The sequence below is a fragment of the Sarcophilus harrisii genome, chromosome 5, assembly GCF_902635505.1.
Source record: "Sarcophilus harrisii chromosome 5, mSarHar1.11, whole genome shotgun sequence".
Taxonomy (NCBI): Eukaryota; Metazoa; Chordata; class Mammalia; order Dasyuromorphia; family Dasyuridae; genus Sarcophilus; species Sarcophilus harrisii.
The window spans coordinates 190865130-190892553 of record NC_045430.1 but is presented as its reverse complement, the minus strand read 5'-3'; the positions used below and the strand labels follow the sequence as shown (position 1 = coordinate 190892553).

Here is a 27424-nt window from a genome sequence, read left to right as displayed (position 1 = left end):
ATGATGAGCAGGATGCTCTCATTAAAACATGGCAAGTGTTCCATGAGTTCATGAACAGTAATAGCAAAGTTGTGGGATGATCAGCAATGAAGGACTTGGCTTTTCTCAGGAATACAATGATCCAAGACTACTCTGAAGGACTTATGATGAAAAATAATATATATATATATACCCAAAGGAACTAATTGTGACTGAGTACAAATTGAAACGTACATTTTTTTTTAATTCCATAGTTCTTGAGGGATTTTTTTCGGAGATGGGGGAATCTATGTATTCTGTTGCAACATGACTTATATGGAAATGTTTTGCATAACTTCACATGGTCTCCACATGGCGGGATTGGGTTGGGGAGAGAGGAAGGGAGAAAAATCTGAAAGTGTTTTAAAAACATGAAAAAAAATGAGGATGATTCTGGGGAAATAATATAGTAGGTTGGTAAATGTCAAGCTCTCCAGATTTCCTCGGATTTTGCTTCAGGGAAAACATGGGCTATTGAAAGAACAAGAGAATAAGAGTTCTCTGATACAACCCAAGACACGTGAAGGAGGATCTCAGGCTAGGTGCCCATGTGAAACGCAAACACCTTCAGGCTGGCTCTACAGAAACTTTAAGTGGGGATTCCTCAGGTGAGTTGGTTGGCTGGAGCCTTAGCAGAAACCACAGAAACTTTTACCCACCTTTCTCCATATCCTCTCCCTCAAATGGGGGACATTGGGGAAAAAAAAATTTAAAAATAGAAACTAAACAAAACAAAAAAAAAAAAAAAAACAAGATGTTGTGGGGGAAAAAAGTTAACCAAGTAGGAAAGGAGATACAGAATCTTAAAGATGAAAATAACTCTTTGAAAATTAGAATTGGAAAAAATAAATAAATAAATAAATAAATAAGAAAATTAGAATTGGGTACAGGAAAGCCAATGTAGCTGTAAGAGATCAAGAAATAAAAAAAAAAAAAAAAAAACAGATTATAAAAAATGAAAAAATAGAACAGAATTTGAGACATCTTGTAAGAAAAAAAAGAGATATGGAGAACAGATAAAGAAGAGAAAATATAAGAATAATTGGACTACCTGAAAACTGTGACCAAAAAAAAAGAAGCTTGACACAATTGTGTAAGAAATAATCCAAGAAAATTGTTCTGAAGTGATAGAACATGAAGGGAGAGTAAAAATGAAAAAAAAAAAAAAATTCACTGATCTTGCCAGCCAGATTCTTTGTGGAAAACACAGGAATATTACTGCCAAACTTCAAAAACCACAGATCAAAGAGAAAATTTTGGAAGAAAGAAGGAAAAGATAATTCAAATATGTTGGAACTATAATAAGAATTGTACAGGATTTATCAGCAGCCACAATAAAAGACCACAGATCCTGGAATCATATCTACCAACAATCAAAAAAACTAGGCTTTTGATCAAAAATATCATGTCCAGAAAAATTATCCATAAAATTGAATAAGAAAAAAATGGACATTCAAGAAAGTTGCAGATTTTCAAGACTTTTTATCAACCAAACCCAACTCAATAGAAAACTACTAGGCATGTATCAAAAAAGAGATTTTTTTTTAAAAAAGGAAAAGGACCTATAGGTACAAAATATTTATAACAGCTCTTTTCTCAGGACACAGAATTGGAAAGTGAAGGAATGGCTGAATAAATTGTGGTATGTGATTATATTATTCTATAAAAAAATGATGATAGAAAAGTTAATATATAAGGGCAATTTCAAGGAACATAACATGATCAAATTGTTATTTTTTTTTTCACATAGAAAACATTTACCATAAGTTTAAGATTGACATTAGCAATAGGGTAGATCAAAAGATTGACATTAGCAATAGGGTAGATCAAAAGGGCAGAGTTAAGGTAAAAATAGTAATTATATTATATACAAATGAGATGCACAGGAAGAACAGCTGCAGAGGCATTTGAGGGAGGAAGAGTATTCATAGTTCTGAAAACCTATTCACATCAGGAATGGGTTAAATTAGCAACACTACATATATACCAAGAAAGATATAGCACCCTCCAAAATCCATAAAAAAATAAAGGGGAAAGGATGAGTGTAGGGAAAGGAAAGGCAGGGGAAGGAAGACAAGGGAGTGATCCATGAGTGGTGCAAGTTAAGGAACAGAATTAAAGGAAAAGCCATCAGGGATAGGAAAAATATATGAGTGTGTGTGGGGGATGTATGTATATGTGTGTGTATGTGTAGAGGGAAGTGAGGAGGGTGGAGTATGCTTGTATATATATGTATTATGTATATATATATATATATATATACATATATATATATATTACATGTATACATAAATATATCATTTCTTAACTATAGCCTGCTTGGAGGAGGTGGGAGGGATGAAAGAATAGAGAAAGAATAAAGTAAAAAAGGTATGCAGCAGAGAACAAAAGAACAACTTACAAGGAAGTTAAAAAAAAAAAAAGACAGACTCATGAATATAATTTCTTCTATTAATATATATACTTTCTTGAATTGGTAATTCATTGTTATATATTTTGAATCCTCCCTGATGTTCTGCTGGGCACATAACAATGTTCTCTTTTGTTTTGTATTTCCTTTCTGCTTATCTTTTTTTCTTATTTTGTTTTTTTTTTTAAATAAAATAAATTTTTAAAGATTGTTCTACCTGTAACTGTAAAAGATAAAATATTTATAAAAATAAAAGTGTTACTATATTAACTAATTTATACAGATTTTGGTTATGGAAGTCGAAGAGACAATGCCAGTTTCCTCCCACAGTAATATTCCATCACCATGTAATCTTTGACTGGAATCATTTAAGACACTGAAAGCAGAAAGGAATCTTCTACATTCTCTGATCCAATTGCCTATTATATAGATTAGGAATCCAAAGCAAGGAATGTCAAGACAATCATATAATTTCTGAGAAGTACAATGTATTTGCATTTGTTCAAGTATTGAAGACTTGAATCCAGATCACTAGTTTTTAGTGAGCAAACCCAGAATCCCATTCCACTATTCCAGAAATCCAGGTAAAGTCAAAATTCTGATTGCCCATTTACTACTATACATAGGAAGCAGAAACTACTTACATCACAGTGCCTGTACTTTTTCGGCGGATCTCAATTCCAAATGGTTTCTCCTTGATGGTTACTTCATAGAGACGATTTTCTGATTGGCTGATGGGGGAGCTTGGAATATTTAAGGGCACTGGGACTTTGTACCTTTTGTTGTTGGCATCATCAATCTAGGCAACAGAAAACCACTGTCTCCATAAGTAATTCAAAGTTCATAAATTCATGGTCTTAAAATAAGATCCTCTCATTTTAGTGCTGATTGATTCCATGAATTCTGAGACTTAACCAGTTTTTAGTCCTGAAATTTAGTCCTGAAATAATACGTGGCAAAAGAAGTACTTTCATTCAATTTCTGCTTTTCAAGTATACATAAATCCTTTTGTTTTAAGGGAAAGCCTGATAAGGACACTATAGTAGTTCTACTATTTAGAATTCCAAGTATAACTAACTATGAGATTGTTAAGGTCCTTGAGGCTAAGAACTATCTCACTTTTGTGTTTGTAGCCCTAATACTCGGCAAATAGTAAATACTTAATAATTATCCTTTCATTCATTTATTCATTCATTCTTGTTTAGTTAGAAATCCTGTAATCCAAATCCATAGAGATGGAACTGAGGCCAAAAGATTTGTGGTATCTCCAGGCAATTTCTGTTTTTCTCACTTCTAAATCTATGATCCTGTGATATATCTAAACAGCAAACAAAGTTATGTGAACTTTATCTTAGATAATTTTAGTAGACATCTCTCCAAATCAGTTATTTTATTTTGCTGCCTGCATTATCAAGATTGACCATTCAAAAGCCCAAATTAGAGATGAAACTTTGTTTGGGGAAGTGAAGGGGTGGGGAAAGGTCCCAAGGTTGTTAATTGGGCCATATAATACTAACAGATAAAGAGCTGCTTTATGAAAATCATGTCACTTATGTTAACATACCACAATGCATACAGCAGAAGAATATTGTTGATGATTCTTTGAAACGTTTCTGTTAATAAGAGTCTAAGCTAAGCATACCTTGAACTGCAGCATGTTGTTTGTATGGAAAGTCACCTCCAAGCGAAGTTGATCTATGGGAGCAGAAGGATAGTGACTGGCTCCAGGAATTCGGGAGATAGTTGCTGTCAGGCCTGCTGGACTACTCTGAATATTAGAGGCAGTATAATAATATTTTGTGATATAGCAAAAAGGGACACCAGGGGAACTGACTTCCTGAAATTAAAAAAAAAATTAGAAATAACATGAGAATGACAAAACAAAAATAAACATCTAGCCCCATCTCTTAGAAATTATTCTTTCTCTCCTATATTCAGTTCTTAGGAAATTCTTCCCAATACGTTTATCTATCCCATTTGATTAGGTTTAAGTCATTTCTGTGTGTTCGTGTTTCTTTAGCTACCTAGAATTCAAAAAGTCCCCATCACATTTTTCAGCCATTCTTTTATTCTTCCAAATTCAATATTGTATTGAATTATACCCCCAATTATTTCTCTCTTCAGACCAGCTATATAGAACATCATATGTCAAGTGAATAATAGGAAGAATTCTTATATCCTTTAGTTGATCCTATTATCCCTCTAGGTAGCGATCTATATTTTTCCCTCCCGCCTCAACTATACTTTATTAGAAAGTCATTCATATTTATTTCCTTACTTCCTATTCTCTCACTCTCCGTTAACCCATTGCAATCTGACTTCCCACTTCAACATCAACTGAAACTGTTCTTTCCAAAGCTACCAATGATCTCTTATGTCAAATTAATAGATTTTTCCAAGTCCTCACTCTTTTTGCCATCTCCATGCCTTTTGACACTATTGATTATCCTCTCTTCCTGGTCTCTTTGATGGGTTTTCATGATAGAATTCTCTCTTGCGTCCCCTTGTCTGTCCAATAGTAATTTGTCTCCTTCGATCTTTTTTCATTCATGTAACATCTATTAACTATCATAGCCCTGAAGGCTCCGTCTGCCTTCTTCTCTTTCACTGTAGACTATCTCACTTTGTGGTTTCCTAAAGCTTCCTTAGGTGCTATTATCATCTTTATGAAAAGTATTCCCATATCTATTTATCTAACCCTAGTATCTACTGAGCTTTCTAGCACTAACAGCTGCCTTGTGGACATTTTAAACTTGATGTCTGACAGGCATTTCAAAGTCAATATGCAAAAAAACTAAGCTCCTCATTTTTCTTTCTAAACCATCCTCTTTTCTTAACTTCCTTATTTCAGAGGAAGACATTACAAACTTTATAGTCCCCCAGAAAAAAACCTTACTATCATCCACTTTCTCTCTCTTAGAACACAAATACAATTAGTTGTTGAGTCCCTTCATGTCTTCCTTCACAATTTTGCTCATATATATTTTCTCCTTTCACACAGCATCTTTCTGACAGATTCTCATTAAATCATATTCAAGGTTTTTTTGGATATTTTTAAAAACAAATTATTTTTCCTTTTTCCCTCACAAAACCATCCCAGATAAGAAATATTTTTTTTTAAATTGAAGGAAGAATGAGGAGGGAAAGATAAAGAGAAAAAGAGAGAAGAATTGAGAAAGAAAAGGAAGAGAGAGAAAAAGAATGGAGAGGAAAAGAAAGAACCTAAGAGAAATTGATGGCGGAAATAAGGAATGGAAGTTAAAAAAAGAAAAGAATGAGGAAAAAAAATTAACAAAAGTGATCAACACATCAAAAAATGTCAGAGAATATTCATAAAGTACAATACTTACGGATCACCTGCCTCTGAAAAATGGATAGGGGGGGAAGGTTTTCTAATATTTCTTCTTTTTGAAATGTTTTCTTGCAGTTCAGTGGTATTTTCTCTTCTTGATCCCTTTTGGGTTTTGTTTTGTTTTTTTTCTTGGCAAATGTATTTAAATAGTTGTTATTTTCTTAGAGATTTTTTTTTACAGATAAGGAAACTGAGGCAAACAGGGTTAAGTGACTTGCTGAGGGTTACATAGAAAGTAAGTATCTGAAGCTGGAATTAAATTCAAGTCTTCCTGATTTGGGGTCTTTGGTCTTTGTGTTCTATCCATTGTACCATCTAGCTGCCCTAAAATATGCTTCTAGTTTGTTTCTCTGCCACAAGCACTTTATATTCAAACATATTCTCCACTTGGGAACCAAAGTACTTTTTCTAAAGCATAACTCTGTCCATATTACCCAATCTCCCACTAAATTCCTGGGGTTTTCTCTTATCTCTAGGATCAAATATAAAATCTTGTTTGGTATCTGAAGGCCTTCTACATCCTAATTCCTTTCTCCATTTCTATTTTATTTATACTTTACTCCTCAGATACTCTATGATCCAACTATAAGGACATGATTCCAATCACTTTAATATCACAATCTACTTCATCCCATCTCCATGCCTTTAAACTGACTGTTTTCCACAGTTGGATTCTCTGTCCCTTCACCAGGCTCCTGAAGAAGGGTTATGCCAGTACCCTACTGTCTCTACCATACTGTTAAAGTATTGTCTGCTTCAGTTGTCTTCTACCTACTCTACATCTATCTTACAGTTACCTAATTATTAACATTGTCTCCTCAGTGGGAATGTGACCAACTTGAAGGCAAAAACTTTTTTTTCCCTTTTTTTGTATTATTTATAATTACCACAGTGCCTAGCACATATTATTTGATAAATTATTTTATAGTGCCACATATGCACTATCCTGTCAGCATATGAGATGTAGAAGTTTGCCTGAAAAAGTATTTTCCCATAGCAACAAAATTAAGTACAAAAATTTATATTTCATTGAAGTTTTCAAATGCATTCATTTATTTGTTTGTTTAATCTTGCCAACTCTTCTGTCAGATAAACAGAATTTCTTTTCCTCATTTTGAAGATTAGGAAACAGACTGAGATACTATGAGAATTTTTCATCAAAAAAAGGTAAACATCAAGGCTAGAATCTGAAAGTAGGTTTTTCCAGATTTCAGCTTCAACCCTCATTGAAATATACCAAAGTGGCTTTCTTCTCAAGATTTTCTCTTGGTTCTTCTTTCTTCTCCACTTCCCACCCCCTTCTTTTCACAAAGGAATATGCCACCCATATTTCTGATTTTGAACCCAGAGACAGACTAAATAAAGTATGAATAAGAATCAAAAAGATTTCCATATATCCCTACTTCTACATCCTTACCTAATTAGATAAACTGAAGTATATACAAATCAAGAACTCTACAAAGATGGCCATGTACTTTGTAATAACTAGTCACCATCTGAGCATTTTCAGAATTAAATATTTCTATAATTAAGACATCAGGGTTACTTTGGCAGCTTACAGGGAAAGACTGGACTACCTTTACCATGGTTGTTCCCATTCATGGTTATCTTTCCAAACATTTGCTTCTCATCTCTGCCTAAGCTGCTTCATACCTCGTCTCATTAAAATTGGGGGGAGGTACAAATATGATTAATTAAGTGAAGCAGAGAAGGAATATTTTTGCAAGTGTGTATTTCTGTCAAATCTTACCTCCCAGACACAGTCACGTAATCGACAGTTTTCTTCATTGACACCTTGTTCATCAGGGTAGCAGTCAAATTTTTCTGTATTTGTGAACTGAGTTGACCATTCTATTGTGTATTCTTTTCCCAGTTCAAGGTGAAGCCCTGTGATGTTAGCAACCTGTCAAGTCAGAAAGGATGTTTCAAGTCAATGAAAGTTACTATGTAAATCTAAAAATTCTTTTGACCTCACACAAAACTGATATCCTTCATCCCACTTTTTATGGTATCACTTTCTTTTTTCTTCCACTATAACTAAGGACCACTACAATCACAAAACTGATATCTTATTTCATGGGGGAAAAGCAGAAAACTTTTTTGGGAAAGACTTTATGTTGAACAAAGCTGAATCATTCACTCAATCACTCCTGCAAAAAAAAGGCACTGGATAAAAGGATCTCTAAATTCCTCTCTACCATACAAACTGTTTTTATGATTCTAATTTTAGTTATTACTTCAAAGATAGCTTTAGAAGGCTTGATAGCACAATGGGAAATAATGAGCGAAATAATCATGGTCCTATCATAGAATCCATTGAATAATATTTTATCTTTTGAAACAGACAGTAAAGGCAGGTTTACATTATTACCTTGTTCCTATTAGGTGGAGTTCTAATTATTCTCAGTGGAAGTCTAGCTATTTCTATTCCAGATTCCACTTTATTTAGAGAAGACTCACTTAAAAAGTTAAGAACTATATAAAAGAAATCTAGGTGAGTCAGAAGTTTTTCAAAATATTGGATCATCACTAAAGAAATTTTTTCACAATAATAAAGCATTTAAATGTAAAGTGTTGTCATGAGCTATCTCCAAAGCTGTATAAATTTGTGTAATAATGAGGGATATTCCTGGTTCAGATATCTTTAAAGTACAATGCAAGTCAGACAAAAGAGTAAATGGAAAATTGAAAAATAGCATGTAACATGTTATCTTTAATATTGTTTACATCAAAAAGATTCAATATTACTGAATATTGAAGAAAAAAGACTCCTGATGCTTCTCATATTTCAGGGTTTTTTAGTCTTTAGAAAGATTATTCTGACCCTTCAATTCCATAATTAAATGCAGCCATGGAAAAGGGAAAAATGGAGAAAAAGCAAGTATAATTTGTTTGTGGACATTTTTGGAGAAAAAAGTAAATCTGATACTTGAAAGAGACTTTTTAATTTTATAAGAAGGCAGTCCTGAAGTTAGTTTCCACTCAGCTCTAATTCTGCTATTATCAACATGTTAATTCCAAAACTATACTTCTATCTAAAGCATATAACAAGGGACCATGCGTCTTCAGGAAAATCTTACATTATTTGTGATATCCTCTATAAAGAAAGGATGTCTAAAATGAATTTTAGGAAGATTACCATTTAAATATCAATTAAAATATAATAAAAAGGTTGATGCTTAAAGGTATGAAATATGAAAACTCAAGTTTTGGAGAAAAACTTGAGTGGCTTCAGTGTCTAAAAAATGAGAATCATTGGGTGTTGTCCTGCTTTCTAGAGCCTCCACACCAGGGTGATTAAGATATACTTTCCAAGTGGAGAAGTGATGAGGTGGGATTCCTGAGGATGGTGGAAAAATGGAGTTTGTTTATTTCAAGGGCTTTCCCCTTTATAAGGTAACAAAAACAACAACGTGCATGTGGGACCACGTAAACAACTTGCTATTGTATGTAGTTTGCCATCTGGTATCAAGAGCCCTTAGGGCAGATGGGAACTGAACCAGACACTGTCAGCAGGTTCCCTCTGGGCTAAAGGGTCTTATACCTCACCCAGAGTTCTCCCACTGACTGTGACCCTCTACAATTGAGCAAACACTTACCTTTGTTGCAGGATCATACTGGATCTCAGCATTAGTTTGTACTGGAACATTATTTTCTTTCACAGTAACAATAAGTGGTTTGAGGTCCAGCCCAAAGATTTTGATCTCTTCAAATGCTAGGCCATTTGGATCACTGTAGTTCTTGTCTATAATCTTCACATCTAGATGATTCTAAAAGACATCCAAAGACACTTTACATGTTGGAGGAATTATATTAGGATAAAGGCAGAATAATAGTAATAACTCACAAGTAGTCTCTCTTGCTAGATTTCTTTTTCTGTTATCTTAGCCAATCTGAATTTGTAGTGGTACCTCACAGTTGTCTTAATTGCATTTCTCCTATCAATAGTAATTTAGAGCATTTTTTCAAATGACTAGAAAAGGCTTTAACTATTTCATCTGAAAATTCTCTTTTCACATCCTTTAACTATTTACTAATTGGGAAATGGCTTGTGTTCTTATAAATTTGATCTTGCTTTAAATCTAACTAGCAGCAGTTATATCAGGTATATGGCTGAAAGAGTGTAATTCCTTGCTATGTTGGAATGAAATGGAGCTTTCTCATCTCCATCTAATAATGAGTTAAGTTCATTAACCTGGTTGATATAAAATAAAGGACTAAGTTCCCTCTGGTGGCTTGAGACAGTAATATTTGATTCTGGTTTCTGGCATACTCTCTAGATTCTCTAGACATATGTTTAGTAGAAGTATGAACTTTGCTTCCAGTTCTGGCCAACTTCTCTCCAACCAACCCAAGAAACTAATAGAATTTTATGTTGTTACAAAAGATAAAATTCTGTGAATTTGTCTAGAACATATGCATACTTTAATTTACTCTAAGAGAGGAGAAAGGAAGGAAAGAAGAAAGTAGAAGTAAACTAGACTTCTGATTTCATTGGTTTACAGAACATCAGTTGTAAAAATTATACCAGGTCAGCAAGTCATGTATGACTTTGAGTCTTAATTAGTTTCCTGGGGCATTTATATAACTTTCCAATGGCTACAAAACTAAAATGTATCATAAACAGGACTAGAATTCAGCTCTTACTAACTTCACAGATGGTCCCTATCCATTATACCATGCAAGTTTTATGCATAAATGATACACGTTTTTAACGTGTCCACACATATTTCTATTCAGAAATGCTACTATAAAAGTAGCAAGAGCAAAAACCACTCTCTAAATAGTTTCATTTAATACATCTCACACATATAAATTTTATATATGTACATGTATATATATATGCATGCATGGATATAGTATGTATTAGTTACTAAATGCAAAACTTTAAAATAAGCAATATCATTGTCTTCATCACACTCTCCTTACTTTGAACTGCAACACAATTTTTGAAAGGGTTTAATGTTCTCTGTTTTTCCATTGGAAGCCTGAGAGTATTCTCAAGAGAACAAAAAAAAATTGTTTAAAGGTAAGTAGATTTTTTTCAAATGAAAGAACATCACAAATTACCTGTAACTAAGGCAGGTAACCCTAGTTGCCTAGCAGTCCTCAAGATGCTGTTACCCAGAACTGCTTTAACTAGAACATCCCTCTAAAGCAGGGGTCCTCAAACTATGGCCCATGGACCAGATGAAGCAGCTGAGGATGTTTATCCCCCTCAACCAGGGCTATGAAGTTACCATAAAGACAATATATGGAAATCTATGCTGAGAATTGATGTCATTTAGGTCCAAATGTGAACATCAGGACTAGGAAATTTCAGCCTTAGTGGGGTTGGTTGTGATGTAAATGCAGTTGAATCAATTATCTCAACATTGACACTGCCAGGAGGGGTCAAAGAAAGCATCTTGTCACAGATGTTTAAGGAAGAAGGGATACTCAAAAGGTGGCTCTTGGATCTAAGTCATGGCTCCCAGAAGGGTTATCATAAAGTAGGACTTTCTTCATATCATTTTTATCAGCTGATTGTGCTGAAGAAATGAACAAGTAATAAAAGGAACCAATAACACTCACCTGACTGGCAGAGAAAGTTGAGAAATAGACATCCCCCTTTTCATAAGTATCTGCAATAAAATAACAAAGTGAATTCTATTAGTTCCTAACTGAGAAACAACAGGGTCACCACTGCCTATTTGCTACCTTTGAGGCCCCCTGGTTTTTAAGACACTGACATTCACACAATACAATGGTACTACACAGCAACTCACATATTGTTCCATAAATGGTTCTGAGGATTCTAAACTATTGAAATGAGGCTTATTATTGTAAGAGAAAAATCTATGAGAGTTCTGGAGAATGGGCCTTGATTTCAAATGAATTGTTCACAATTGTAATGTTTTAAGACAAGGAGACAGGAAAAAACAGTATTATCATTTTTTGCTCTTTTCAAATTTATTGTTGTTCAGAAGATACATTAGAAACTGTGTTATCAGTGTCTTAAAAGAAATCTTTAATCCTTAATTTTCATGTTTAACCTTATTTTCACATTCTTTTTTTCTTCAAGTCATATCATAAAAATCTGAATAAAAAAAGTAGAGTGAACTTGTGATTTTATTAGATTAGGGAGCTCCTGATTCGCTACTTCCTCTACCAGTGAAGGCTGGCACATTCTTTACAACTTCAAGTGCTAGAGAGTTGCCTGCCATATTTAGAGATTAAGTGATCTACTTAGGACGATGCAACCAGTGTATGTCCAAAGTAAGAATTAGCTCAGGTCTTCTTAAATCTCAAGGAAAACTATCTAGTCAAATGCTAGATGAGTTGTTACTTTGTAAATCAAGGTTATTTTCTTTGACTCTTTATTGCTGGCCACTTTTTCTATCCTTCAAATAACTTTAAAATTGCAACATAAATAAGAGACAATAGGAAAGCAGGAGAGGAAGGGAGAATGAACAAGGAAGGGAGAGGCCAAGGGAAGTAAGAATGAGAGATGAACTATGAAGGAAGGGGATAGGAAAGGGAGGATGAAATGAAAGCGGGAGGAGTAAAGAAGTGAAAAGGAAAGAATAGAAAAGGAGAAAATATAGGAAGAAAGAGGAGAAGAGAGAGGAAGGGAGAGTGACAGAGACAGAAAGAAGGTACAGGGGGATAAAAAATAATAAGTGGACAAAGAGGGATGAAACGGAGAGAGAGAAACAGAGACAGAGAGACAGAGAAAGAAAGAGAGAGAGAAAGTAAGTCAATGGAACTTAAGAAAATCTAACTTACTGATATTCTTGTCTATAGTTCCAGAAAAATTAGCCTTCAGCTGTCCCGTTATCAACAAAGTAGGGAGGGGACAAGGGAAGTAGAATGAGAGATAGGATGTGAAGAAAGGAGAAAGAGAGGAATGAAAGAAGGAAAGGGGAAGAAGTAAAGAAGGAAAGGGAGAAAATATAGGAAGAAAGAGGAGAGAGGAAGGAGGAATGAGACAGAAAAGAAAGGTATGGGAAAATAAGGAATAATAAGTAGAGGGATAGAATGAAGGGAAAGAAAAAGACAGAAACAGAGAGACAAACAACTGAACTTAAGAAAATCTAACTTACCAATACTCTGTCCATCATCCCAGAAAAACTCTCCTTCAGCTATCCCGTTGTCAGATAAAGCCACAATAAGTCCCAAGGAATTTTTCCGGCTATAAAAATCAGAAATTACAATCAGTCCTCCTCCTTTCCTTGACAAGTTATTCACAATCCTTTATTAAGCAACTATTATGAAAAGAGAACTGTTAGGGACTAGCTGTTTAAAGGAAGAGTAGGAGAAGAAGAATACAGTTCCTATGTTTCAAAAAATTAAAATGATACTGGAGAGGTAGAATGATAGTATATATTATGTATAGATAGTATATTCACAGATAATTGAATATAAAATAAATGATCCTTTTGGGTTCAATGTGTGGGAAAGGTTGGAACACCAACTATTGGAAGATTCAGGAAAGACCTTATGTTGGAGCTTGCAATTGTTGCAAGTGTGTGAGGAACCAGAGCCACATTATGAAGGGCTTCACATGCTACATAGGAGATTACACTTTAATGAGAGGAGACTAGATGCAAGGCGGCTAATTTGAAAGGCATTGTAGTAGTCTGGGAGACTGGTGATAAAGGTCTGAAATAAAATCCATGTAAGTAGAAAGATTAGCCCTGATACCTTTTACAGGGATCTTATGTTCAGAAATATTTTTCCCTGATTCTTGAAATGCATTGAGTAGAAATATTTAAATTGTATTTTCAACATAGGTTTATTTTATTTCCTCTATGATGAAGAGAGAAAGTCAACTGAACTTTCCCATAAAATATATCACAATTCGAATCTAATTTATAAGAAATCAAGACATTCTCTGTTAGAATCCTTACAAGCTATTAAGTCATTAGTATTGATAGAGACAATAATTATCTAATTTAGGATGGTTGACTTTGATTGATCTGATCTTACAAGGAGATGTTATGGGCCAGAACTTGAAACAAGGTACTAAGTGGAACTGATAGAAACAATGCTTGTGTTCACATCTTTAGAGAGCTCATATAAGCAAGAAGCTCTCAGGGCCAAGAGGCACTCCGGGACAGACACAGGGGCACTCTGGGAGATTAAGAGCCAGAAGCCCTCTCTCGAAGGTAAGACAGATTCATTCCAACTTTCACTTTAGTGCTGGCCGGAGACATTCAGAGTTGAGCTAGAGGCAAAAGCCTAGCAACAAGAGCTCTCAGAACCAAGGAAAGCTGAGGCCTCTAAGAAAGCAACCCAGGCCCATGGAAGGAGAAATTAAACGTTTGGATTTTATCAGCTGGCTGCATTTGGAATGATTATTACTCAGAACTGAAACTAAGGCTGCCTCCAGAAAACCTTCCAAAGAAAACTGCTCCCAGAGAGAACCTATTATATTATAAAGAAGAGAACACCACATTTTGGGGTCCAAATGTGGGGCAAAATCCTGATTCCAGTGGAAAAGCCTGTGATCCTGATCCAGTGAAAAAGACTTCTCAACCAAGAAATTAGGGTGAGTACAACAAAGAAAGTTTGTTAAAAGAGTTAAAGTAGAATTTCAGCTAAGATGGGACAGATGTTTAGAAAAATTCTCCAATTGATAAATGGTCAAAGGATATGAACAGACAATTCTCAGACGAAGAAATTGAAACTATTTCTAGCCACATGAAAAGATGCTCCAAGACATTATTAATCAGAGAAATGCACATTAAGATAACTCTGAGATACCGCTACACACCTGTCAGACTGGCTAGAATGACAGGGAAAGATAATGCAGAATGTTGGAGGGGATGTGGGAAAACAGGGACACTGATACATTGTTGGTGGAATTGTGAATACATCCAACCATTCTGGAGAGCGATTTGGAACTATGCTCAAAAAGTTATCAAACTGCGCATACCCTTTGATCCAGCCGTGTTACTACTGGGCCTATACCCCAAAGAGATACTAAAGGGAAAGGGACCTGTATGTGCCAAAATGTTTGTGGCAGCCCTGTTTTTAGTGGCTAGGAGCTGGAAAATGAATGGATGCCCATCAATTGGAGAATGGTTGGATAAATTGTGGTATATGAATGTTATGGAATATTATTGCTCTGTAAGAAATGACCAGCAGGGGTCATTCTGCCATCTGGGGAAGGGAATGGGGGGAAGGAGGGGAAAAATTGGAACAAGAATTTTAAAAAGAAAAAAAAGAAAAAAAGAAAGAAATGACCAGCAGGATGAATACAGAGAGGCTTGGCGAGATTTACATGAACTGATGCTAAGTGAAATGAGCAGAACCAGGAGATCATTATATACTTCAACAACGATACTATATGAGGATGTATTCTGATATAAGTAGATTTCCTCGACAAAGAGATCTAATTTAGTTTCAATTGATCAAGGATGGACAGAAGCAGCTACACCCAAAGAAAGAACACTGGGAAATGAATGTAAACTGTTTGCATTTTTGTTCTTCTTCCTGGGTTATTTTTACTTTCTGGATCCAATTCTTTCTGTGCAACAAGAGAACTGATCGGTTCTGCACACACATATTGCATCTAGGATATACTGTGACATATTTAACATGTATAGGACTGCTTGCCATCTGGGGGAGAGGGTGGAGAGAGGGAGGGGAAAAATCGGAACAGAAGTGAGTGCAAAGGATAATGTGGTAAAAAAATTACCCAGGCATGGGTTCTGTCAATAAAAAAATTATAATAAAAAAAAAAATATATATATATATATCACAATTCTCTAGCATTCATATGGTGCTCAGGTCAACAAACATTAAATACTCATTATGGTCAGGAATTTGCTCAGTGACGAAGGTGCAAAGAAATTCAAAAGAAAGTCCCCTAATTTCAGGGAGCTCATGGTCAAATAGACACAAAAAATGCCAAAAGGCAGAGATGAGGAGGAAGAACATTCCAGCCAGCAAAAATGCAGGATACTCAAAAAGCCCCCATATAAGCAATAAAGCCTGATCCTTGTGTTGCTCTTAGTAATGAGCAACTGAAAAGAGAAAAGGGAAAAAAAAAACTGAAGAAATGATAGTGACTCACATTATACAACTCTTAAGGATTAGAATGCTTTTGTTATTGTTGGAATAATTTCAATAGTGCCTCTTTTTGACAGGTGATTCAGTCCAGTTTCAATGGTCTTGTGATGAAGAGAGCCATCTACACTCAGAGAAAGGATTGTAGGAACTGAGTGTGGATCACAACATTGTATTTTCACTTTTTTTTGTATTTTGCTTTCTCATTTTTTTCCTTTTTGATCTGATTTTTCTTATGCAGCATGATAATTGTGGAATTATATATAAAAGAATTGCACATATTTAACATATATTGGATTGCTTTACTGTGGGGAGAAGGGAGGGAGGAAAAGATTTGGAGCACAAGGTTTTACAAGTGGAATGTTGAAAGCTATTCATGCATGGGTCTTGAAAATAAAAAGCGTTATTTAAAAAAAAAAAAAAAAAAAAAAAAAGAACCTGAGAGTTAAAGGGGAAAAAAAAGAATAATTCCTGTGAAATATGAAGTTTAAGTGCAAGGAGAAAACAGAAGCCCTCAGAGTTAGTGGGCTGTTCCCAGAGTCACACAGACAGAAGTCAGAACACAAGCCTTTGGGACTTCAACTCCAGGACTTTATCCTCTACTTTTCAAGAAAAGGACAAAGCAGAGAGTCACCATTAGAACTGTAGTCATGTTTGGAAAGGGAAAAGGGTGGTAATCCCCTCACTCACCTATAGTGAGTATTATTGGCAGGTTTTTGCCATGGAAGAATGTAGCCTCCACGGATATGGAGATTGATGTGGTCCAAGGGAGCATGCAGGATCGTCCACTGTCCCCTCACTCCAACACCTGAGCCCTATAGTTAAGCAGAGGAAACCAGGAGAAAAATGAGTCCTTGCACCTCATCTTATCTGACTAACTTACAGGAGAAAGGACAGGTGTTGTTTCTGCCTTTCTTCCTCCATAATGGCCTTTCACTTCCTGACTACCTTGATCATTTGTGGATTCCTCTAGGCTCACTCTGCATCATTCCTCCCACCTTTTGTTCCATTTTGAACCAAATATTGTCTTTCTTGAAAGAAACTTTTCTAAATTGCCCCCATGGTTCAGAGAAGTCCATTTTAGCCTTCAAAAAACTGCAGTACTTCACAAATATTTATTGTCTTTCTTTGTGCAGGTGGGCCTAGTCTATCTCACTATCTCAAACTATGACTACCCTTAAACTATTCCTTAGGGACTCTTTTCCAGACTTCCATGTGGTCAACCTCAGAAAGCATTAGAGGGTTTTACCTACAGAAAATAATTAATTCTCAGGAAGGATAAAAGATACACAGGAGATGAAAGATATTGGAATTCTTCTTTTGATAAAGTAACTTTGAGAAAAGCTTGTAAAGACTACATACCTAGAATAAGCAGGAAAGTCGCTGCTTACTTAACTCTCTTTGCTCACAGAAAAGTCAGGGTTATCAAGTACATTGGGGAAGTGGAAATTAAGAAAAATTAAATTATTCCTCCACTGGCTTGGTTATGGAAACTTAGTCTTCAGGGAAATGTGAAAGAGCATTAGAGAACTTTTAAACTAATTAAATTAAAATAAGATTTAATTTTAAATTAAGGCACTGATGAAGATACTTTTGGAGTCTGATGGTATTCTCAGTATGGGATGACTGAGAGATACTTTAAAATCTCTTTGTTTTCATTTCCTCCTATTATAGATAAGGAATTGAGATAAGCTCAAATAATTCAAAGATCATTTATTAAGCAATAGGTTGAAAGTTGATTACATTCAGGAAAGAAGCACCAATTTAAAACTAACCTAAGACTTCTAGGCTATATAAGCAAAAATGCTCTGACCATTTCATAGAGTTCCTCTTCTCCAGTGGAATATAATCACTGCACTGATTTTTTTTTTAGACATATATATTTTTAAGATAATTTACAAAGTGCTTTAAAAATTGCTGCCGAGTCCCAGCCACCAAAACATAAGATCAGTAAAACTTGAAAGAGTACTAATGATAAAGTATTAGAGGATCAACTATGTAAGAGCAGTATGGGGCAAACATTACACACATCCTGACAATATTCCAGCATGAGATATCTTAGCCTCCAAAATCATTTCCCTTTCTAGAAGTTATATACCAGTTTGAACAGAGGAAACATACTATCCTATGCCCCATGAAAGATACTTACCGTGTAATAATCATACCAGCTGGCTTTAGGGAAGTAGGCAGTGAGATTCCGGGAATTCTATAATAAATTGGATGATTTTTTTTTAGTGGAATAAGTACATGGAAAAATTGATTAAAATCTCCAAGAGGGATTAACATGATTTTTTAATTGCTATATTTAAGAGTATTCAAAATCAAATATCCTATGGATTTATCATTTTGTGATTGCCTTCCAATGACCCCATAACTTAAATATAAATAGTCTAACATTCAATTTAAAAATATGAAAATCGAAGCATTGAGTGATTTAAAGCTGTAGGACAATTCAGAATCAATACAATCAGAACCATTTCTACTATTCAAATATTGATTCTCAGTTTGGAGCTTATATAGGCTCAGGAGGATCCATATACTCACAGGTGTCAGTACAGGACTGACTAGGAAGGCTGGCCCCCACAAGAATTGATGGTATATGTCCCACGTTTCTTTGTCTTCCAGAAATCTGAGCACAGAAGCATAGTGTCACAACTCAATGGTATGAGCAATATTCTCTCAGGACATTGGATCATTGAAGTTAGAGCTCAAAGAAACCTCAGAAATCAACCTAACTGCATGATTCTGACAAATTCCCAGGGGTCGTAAGCTCCACACAAGAAAAGCTGAACTTCTGCTCTCTTTGAGGCCTTCTCCCAGGTCTAGTTCAATCAGGCACAAAAAAGGATATTAATCATAGTCATTTGAAATATCAAGTTGACTTTGCTTTATTTGCCTCATTTCCTAGCTCCTGGGCTTTCTCCTACTATTTATTATGTAGATGTTCAAAAAATGAAAACTAATTTTAGCCCATTCCAGTCATAAAAAGGAAAAACAAATTGCTGCTTTAAAAAGAAAAAAAAAAGATTTCCTAAGTCATGAAACCAAAAAGGAAAGACTTTTGGCTTCTCAAGTCCTCCTAGGTAATTTCCATCTTTTAAAAGAGTAAAAATTATACCCCAAAACAGATACTTATATAGTCTTTAAGATTTACAGAATTTATAGCAAAGCCCACGGTCCTTACTACTTCCCACTTTATAGACGAGAAAACTGAGTCCCAGAGAAAATAAATGGTTTGTTCATGGTCACAAGCTACTGTCAAAGCTGAGATAAACAACAAACAGATATGTCTCCAAGGTTCATGCTTGATTCCATATACTACCTCTAGACATTAGTAACACACTTCATTTTTTGACTGAATGACTGAAAAAAAAAAAAAAAAAACATTAAGTGCTCACTAGATACAAGACAATGGGGAAAGAAATAGAATAACAAGACAGAACCTGTTCTCAAGGTCCTACCATCATAAGAAGGAAAGTAACACATTAAAGAGCTTCCTATTGCAATTCTAAATGGAATCCCACACAGGACCCCAAGACACAGAGTGGACACTTACTCATGAAGAAGGGGCCGGACGACAGTGCTGCCTTCTACATGGGCCTTGTGCATCAGGGTATAGAGATAAGGCAATAGGGTGTATCTTGTCTGAAGGACTTTTCTTGAAAGAGCCTCAAAGGTGGAATTCCAAGCCACAGGGTCTTGTCTCTAAATATAGAATGCAGAAGTACTTATACCAAATGTTTTACCTTACTTCATTGGGAAACAGGCCAGATACCTAGAGAACCACTCTCTACTCCACAGGGAATCTAGAAAGACAATTATACTTTGCTTCATAGCTCCTAAATCCCCATAGACTTTGGCTACAAAAGACCTTCTGATTCTTCTTTCCTTGCTTTGCTACACCTTAGGGACCCTGAAAATAGGCAGAGATCTGATACAAAAATATACCATGGGCAGCACAGATCTATTTGTTTTGCGGCAATCAGCACCCTGACCTCCTGACAGAACTGTGAAAAGTGCCCAGAGGTCAGTCAAAAGAGATCTGCTCTTTAAAGTCATTTTTTTTGGGAAGTTTATGGTAGAAGGGCAATGTTCTAGGAAGCTCTACCAGAATGTAGGTTACACAGTCTTGTAAAGTGAAGGACTGATGACTAATGAGGTGGTTTCCAGAAAAGAGGGGATCCATTCACTTAAGGGGAAAGAATTGCAACAGGTACCAGGGCAGGCCTGGGGAACAAGCTGGTATCTTACTCTGGTCCCAATGGTATTGTGGTTCCTAGAGAAAGGGTAAAAGGCTCCCAGTTGCATCCAGCGAGCACACATCTCATATTCAGCATCTCCAAAGAAGCCACAGATATCGGCTCCAGTCTGAGAACAAAAAAAGGAAACCCAGAATGAGAATGCTGTGAGTTTCTGAACCAATCTTAACAATGATGAAGTGACCTGAGAGAGACTTACATAGGATATTCCAAAGAGGCTGAATTCCATCATACCTGCAATGAGAACCACAGCAATGATGGATGAGGCAAGTTGGTAGACTAAACAGGCCCTGATCTACCCTGTTCCTTGACTTAAATAGCTCAACAAGTCCCATAATACACACAGAGTGATACAGTGAAATAATCAGTGACCTGGCTCCTCTCTGATTCTCTTCAAGAATCCTAAGTAATTATCAGCTTACTGACCACCTGGGCTAGATTCCTTTCCCCTCCAAGGGAAGCCTTCAGGACAAGTCCTGCACTTACCAATGATGGATTTATGGAGCTGGTCCCATGCTGCAGTGTTGTCCCCCAGCCAATGTCCTGCCCAGCGTCCTGAAGAAGGGAAGGTGGAGCGAGTGACCACAATTCCTCTCTGTCCAGTAGCCTCCTGCACACCTCTGATCAGGGAAGAAAAACAAGAAATCACAACCTAAATGCAGAGGGCCAAGGACCTCTTTCCCAGTCAGGAAGCTCTGAGTAAAGCCCAAGAACTGAGGAGGACCATTCTCAGTCAATGACCATGAGAACAAAGTGGGAAAGTGGGAGCATAACTGCAATCTGTACTTGGTGCAGGAAGGAACCAGCACTAGGAGATGAATTAGATAAAAATATTGGGTAAGAAACATGATTTCATTGAGTTTATATGAGAATGTGTGGGAGAAGAGGAGCATATTTTGATTTAACTTTTGAATAGATTCACTGCCCTAATGCTGTGTCACTTGGAACAATTCTAATCAATATGTATATCCTAATCATAAAGAGATAAAAATATGAAAAAGAACTATACTTTCCACTCATATAGACACTTTTCTGATGAAGAAATGTAGGAATAATTTTGACACTCCTACTCAATTCAATCAGCAATTACTCAGTTCATAGCAATTTGATGGGTATCAGTGATAATCTTAGTCAAAGAAACAAAATAAGATTAAACTTGAGGTAATTATGCCAACTAATGCTGTTAGGATAAAAGGTATGATTGATCAATCCACCATCTATTAATGATTATATTAATTGTATTTGTTACTAGCTAGATTCATACAATTAATATAATGAGAATGTAAATGCTGCAGTACCTTTCTCCCCACTCCAAGTCTAGTGCTTGTAATAAAGTTCATGCACTTCTCTGCCCCTGTGGATCACGGCTGCCCTCTCTCTAGTGAACTTTGCTTCAAAACCACAGCTTCCTTGGATTCTAGAATACTAACAGTCTAACACTAGAGTATTATGCCATGTGAAAGAGCCTGAGATGTTGTTGCCAGGGTCTTAAGACCTTTGGAAAACTCTTGCTGAAATGTCCTACACTTAAGAGCCTTTATGTGGGGACCTATGGCTAATGATTTATGAAGTCCTGATGACTAAACTTTGGCAGTTGAAGGCCATTTCCCTTAATCAACCATAAGATTTCCCTGCTTCTAGAATTGATCAGTCATGAAATTGTTGTATTGCTTTATTATTCTGTTTTTGGTACTTCCACAAAGCTTATAAAAGCAGCTATTCCTCAAGCACATGAGTCCCTGACCTGTTGGGGACCACAGGTGTTCCTAAAAATCCTTGATTTCAGATATCCCTGATCATATTCAGAACTCCAAGTAACTTTTGCTATAGATTTTGCTATAGATTGGAATTCTGTGACCTAAAGAATCCATCTCCACTGATACAGGTTGGAATGCTGTCTACAGCTTTTAGCCTTAGAGAGATGCCCTGACTTATTAAGTGACTTGCTCAGATGTATCAGAGAGAGGATTCAGACCTGGATCTTTCTGGTTTTGACCTGTAAATCTAGCTACAAGTCACACTGCCCCTTTAAATAACCACACACACACACAGAGGATTAATTTAAATGATTTATCAAAACCATGAAAAATTAAATTTTGGTTGCAGATAATAGAAAAGTGAAGTACTAGCTTTTTGGGGTATTGAGAACAGACAGTTTCAAGCTCTTACACGTGCATGTATATTAAAAAATATACACAGTCCTGAATCACTCATTCTTATTTAGTCTGGGGAACATAAATTTAAGAATGTATATTTCTAGGGAGAAAAGTGTATAATTCAGATCATTAACTTATTCACTAGTATTGATTTATTTTTATAAACAGATGTTTAGAAAATAAAATAGTAATATATTTATTCCTGGGAAAGTCTGTTGGAAAAGGAAAAAAAGAGCAGAGTCTTTGTTGGGAACTGGTTGTTTTTAAAGGACTAGTCATTCCTCTTTCTCTTGGAAACTTCATTTATGAGAAAGGGAGACAGGGACTCACTCATATGTTGGCTTAGTCTGGGACCAGCCATAGAGATTGTGCACATCATAGTGTCTCACTGGGCTTCCATCAGGCAGGATCTGCTGACTTTCCATGCACAGAGTCTTGCTGCTCAGGCCTCTGTCTCTTGACTCTAGATCTGAGGAAAGATATTCAATGATGTGAGAACATGCAGACAGTGACAAATGTTTTACATCTGGTGGTGCTAAAGGAGGTGGCTGGAGGTGAAGGGATGAGAGAGGATAGAGAATGAGTTGGGGATAGAAAAGCAGGTCAGACCTAGAAGATGTTCTCTTTGTATTACAGATGAAAAAATAAGGCCCATAGAGTTAAATGGTAACTACAAGATTAGAAAAACTATTAAATAGCAGGGCTGGGATTTGAATTCAAGTATTCTCACTCCAAATATAGTATTCTTTCCACTATTACATAGGATGAAATTCTCATACCTGTTAATAGAAAAATTAAGCTGTGGGTGCATGAGATCAATTAAAAGAGACAGTCTAGAGGCAGAGCCATCAATCTATAATCTTTTTTTAATAGACATGGTAAGAAAAAAGTTAGTGACTGAATTGTAGTAGTGGTAGTTGTAATTGTTAGAACAACAATAGATATTTTGGTTTATAGAATGTTCCACACTGAGTAAATCATTCATCAGTTCTCCCTGGGAGACGACTAAAAGCTACAAATATCTCGACAATTTGCATGCAGAAAGAAAGTTTCTGTTGGATTTTCCTTACATTTTATACACAGATACAAACCACTGTGCCTTCTTACCCCTTTCCCTATAATATTACATTCATTTGAATCTCACATCAATCATATGGTATAATAAGTACAAACATGGGGTGCTCAAAAGTTTCAGTTCAGTTTCAAGATATTGGGGATTCTCAGTATGTGATTAGCATTTTAATTAATAAAGAAATGTTAAGGGACAGGTCAGTTCTCCAAGAGCCTCCACAGCTGTGGATCATAATATCTGAAGGAATTGCAAAGCAGTCGTTGCTGACACAGGTGTTGTGGACTGGGAATGAAATAAATTGGAGGCCAAGGGAAGAAGAGGGAGGTCAAACAATGCAACAGCTTCTCAGTCAGAGAGGTCAGAGAACAGCAACAGCCTCTCAGTCTCCTTGTATCATCCTCTCACAAGAGGAGATCCATTCTGGGTTGGATCTCCAGCAGCCACTGGCAGGTGGCTCCCGTGCATTCCAGCAAAGAAACTTTAGAGTCATGGTCATATGGATAAGTAGTGGAACCAGGGATCCAAATCTAGGTTTCTTGACTACAATTTCAGTACTCTAGCCCTATATCAGACAGATTTTAAGATTCCTTCTTATGTAAAGATTCTGAATTCACTATTTAGGAAGAGAATGGATATAATTTAGATATGTGGTACATAAGGAAATAAAAAGTTTAAAGAATGTGTAAATTTGGAAAACACTGACACAGACAGAAAAGTCAGGTATAGCATATAGAGAGACAAAAATAATGAATCTACTTATAGATATAGAGCTTGAGGTACCAGTGGAGCATCTATATGAAAATGTCTGGTAGGCAATTTAGGATTCAAGTATAAAACTCAGGGAGGAAAAGGCAGCACTAAAAATATAAATCTGGAAACTCTTCTTTTAAATATATAAGTTGGAATCAATGGGACTGGATGAGATTTTCAAAGGAAATAGCATGTTATGGTAGAAAGACTCAGTGGTAATGGTAGAAAGGCTTAGTGATTTGAACCTTGATTTGACATACTGTTTTGTTAAGTTAACTTTTGGGCCAAAGATGTAAAGCAAGAAATGGGACTAGAGTAACCCTTAAGTCTCTACTTATTCTGAGATATATATATAGAGAGAAAGGCAAATGGATCACATCCAGACAGAGCCTTTGACGAAGAACATGTTAAGAAAAACACTAAAACAAGAAGAGGAAGATGAGAGAGGAGATCCAAGAGATTTGTACTACAGAAGCCAAAGACAGAATATCAGGAAATAAGAGGTATCAGCAGTGGCAATGCTACAAAGAAGAATAAAGAATGAGGAAAGGCCAGTGCATTAGACCCCAAAAATAGAAATTTGAAATAACAGTTTTGGAAAAGTAATGGGGTTGGAAACCAGACACCAAGTCATTTTCTGTCTTAGCAATCTCCTCTTTCAGCCTTCCTTTTGACTATAAGCCTAGATAATTATCAAGGATTTAACTTTCAATGATTTGACTCATGATAAAACAGATAAATTCACTATATGTGTTAGATAGATTACTAATTATTCTGTTCCTCAGGAACATTTAAACAATGCTCTGTTCTGGACTTTTTTTTTTTTTTATAAGATTCATTATTTTGAAATCTTATTTAGTGTCAACAGTGGATATATAGTTACCAAAAAAATAGTTTGAGATGGAAGATAAGTATTCTCACTTCAAGGTCATTGACACAGACAATTGGTCTCCTTGCTTTCAGTTTCCCTTCCTCTACACCCATACAAATACAAATAAAAAATAATTGAGTTAGATTGAATTTGAAGGTAAAATTAAAATGTCACCCTCACCATCATAAAAGATGGACAAAACTATTTCTAGGGAATTTCCAGTCTGAAATTATTCAAATATATTTCTTTTCGCATCTGAGAAAAACATCAAGCCACTGTGGCCAACAGACTGTATCAGGCTAAAGTTCATTGAGGTTTGAGAGCAAAATTGGACCACTGGGAATCCCTTTCAGGCCTTCACTATACTTTCAAAATTAAATAAAGCTTTTGCTTCAATAAAAATCAAGATCTGCCCAATGGAGCTGAACATTTCTTCCCAAACCCCCTTTTTGTAGACTTGACCTTCAATTATTGACTAAATGTACTTATCCCCACACAAATGATCATGCCTATGACTAGGTTGCTACTGATGAATGAAAGCAGATCATGGTCCTGAGTCTCTTCAGCATTAGTCTAGCTAATTCTTCTTCTAGCTAATCCATTCTTCTAAACAGAAAGTAAAATGTACGTACAGGGCATATAAGGAGGATGATTGAGCGTGGTATTCCTGCAGCCTGGAGGAACTGCTCCATTCACAAAGCTGGATGGTTCATTCATGTCCTAAAAATATAAAACAATATTATGTTTTTATGTATCTATATATTTATGTACACATACACTGGTAACATAATCATAGTTTTATATTACATATATATACAAATATGCAGTATAAGAATAGTATTTATATAGTATTTGAAGTTTTAGAGTTTTAAATGTGATATTTCATGTAATCCTCACAACTCTGTGAAGTAAGTATAATTTTGTCCACTTTACAAATCTGGAAATTAAGGCTGAGAAGACAAGTAGCTTGCCAATTGTTACATAGAGACTAAATATCTAAGGTCAGATGTGAAGTTAAGTCATCCCGACTCCAAGCCTAGCTCTCTGTCCACTATGCTACCTTGCTGCCTCCTTATAAGTGTGTATGTGTTAATCATACCCTGTCACCTCAAGGAATAGTGAAGAAATTGTCATTCTTAACCATTCACCATGTGAGGGCACTAATGATGCAAGAAGGTTAATTAATACGCTAATAGAAATCATTTAGAAGGATTGGGCTATACTTTCTTCCAAGTCATACAGGCCAATCAAATTCAGTCACAGGAATAATTGAGTTTGTTCCAGTAAAAGCAAGACTAAAGCTCTTGGGCCTGTAAGTGCATAAGACAGATTTCAAGCCATAGAATTTAATGGGAGTTATTGATGGGCTATAATTAGAATTATTGCTTGGCAGGATAGTGCAAGACTATAATATTGATATGGCTGATGGATCCATCAAATTCAGAAAATATAAGTTACGATAGAGTTAAAACTGTATGGGTATCTACACTAAATTTGGTCATCCTCCAACACTTTTTCTCCCAGAAGTAGAAGCTGCTTGAGGAGGAATGGACCAACCAGGTCACAAACAACAGGTCAAAATTTCCATTAGAATAATGTCCATGAGATACTGCTGCATTTTCACCCTGGGAAAGATAGGACATCCCCCAAAACCAAAATGATTGATTAAATAAATTCTGTTAATTTTTTTTGAACTTTCCTGTTTCTTTAGTCCCTGTATATCAATTACACACATACATGGTAATGCACAATCACATGCCATCTTACAGTATATGTGTCTATATATATGTGTGTGTGTGTGTGTGTGTGTGTGTGTGTATGCACACTTACTCAGGCACACATACTTACAATCCACATTCCATCAAACTTCAGACTCTTCTGTGGCTCCTGAGGATTGGTGTGGAGTTCTTGTAATTCACGCTTCCACCATATGGTTGTTGAATTACGGAAAAAGTCTGGGAAGGCAACATGAGCTCTGTATAGCTGCAAAGATAAAATGCAACCCCAGGATAGATGTAGTCAAGTCAATGACAAGAATTTATTTTGCAGCAAGAACAGATAACCTCTGTATTTGCAATGTTCTGATTTTAGACCATTTTTCCTTTTTCAGCAAACTGTTATAATCCTTAATTTCATTCAAGCTTCAGCTCAGATGATATTTCTTTTACAGAATCTTTCCAGAGCTTTCATGCTTTCCAGAGCTTGACTTTGCTTCCTTCCACAAAAACATGTGCTTTCCTTCCTCCAAAGAAGTAGTGTTAGTTTGCCATTCCTTCACTCTTTGGAAACTACATTTTATAGACTCTCTTTCCCATCTTCATCAGTGCCAATCCCCATTCTCCATCTCAATATGTCCAAGTTAATTCTCATTCTCTATATAATTATAATTTTATATATTTATTTAATTATATTATATATAATTGTGTATAATATTATATACATATTATATAATTATAACAATAGTATATATATGCATATAT

At 35.7% G+C, this 27424-nt stretch overlaps 1 protein-coding gene across 2 annotated transcripts in view; it reads right to left on the bottom strand.

Annotated features, from left to right (window-relative positions):
• Nucleotides 1–27424, bottom strand: part of MGAM (maltase-glucoamylase) — a 153501-nt gene that overhangs the window by 51872 nt on the left and 74205 nt on the right. For both annotated transcript variants that reach the window (XM_031939231.1, XM_031939230.1), the window contains exons 35-50: nt 26793–26927; nt 25577–25664; nt 22582–22720; nt 20582–20715; nt 20295–20329; nt 20088–20204; nt 19393–19541; nt 18381–18465; nt 17986–18042; nt 16527–16651; nt 12866–12954; nt 11355–11404; nt 9380–9550; nt 7531–7683; nt 4071–4265; nt 3073–3227 (exon numbers count right to left, since the gene is read on the bottom strand). In XM_031939231.1, the coding sequence (XP_031795091.1) occupies nt 3073–3227; nt 4071–4265; nt 7531–7683; nt 9380–9550; nt 11355–11404; nt 12866–12954; nt 16527–16651; nt 17986–18042; nt 18381–18465; nt 19393–19541; nt 20088–20204; nt 20295–20329; nt 20582–20715; nt 22582–22720; nt 25577–25664; nt 26793–26927 (1877 nt within the window). The remainder of the gene's footprint in view (nt 1–3072; nt 3228–4070; nt 4266–7530; nt 7684–9379; nt 9551–11354; nt 11405–12865; nt 12955–16526; nt 16652–17985; nt 18043–18380; nt 18466–19392; nt 19542–20087; nt 20205–20294; nt 20330–20581; nt 20716–22581; nt 22721–25576; nt 25665–26792; nt 26928–27424) is intronic.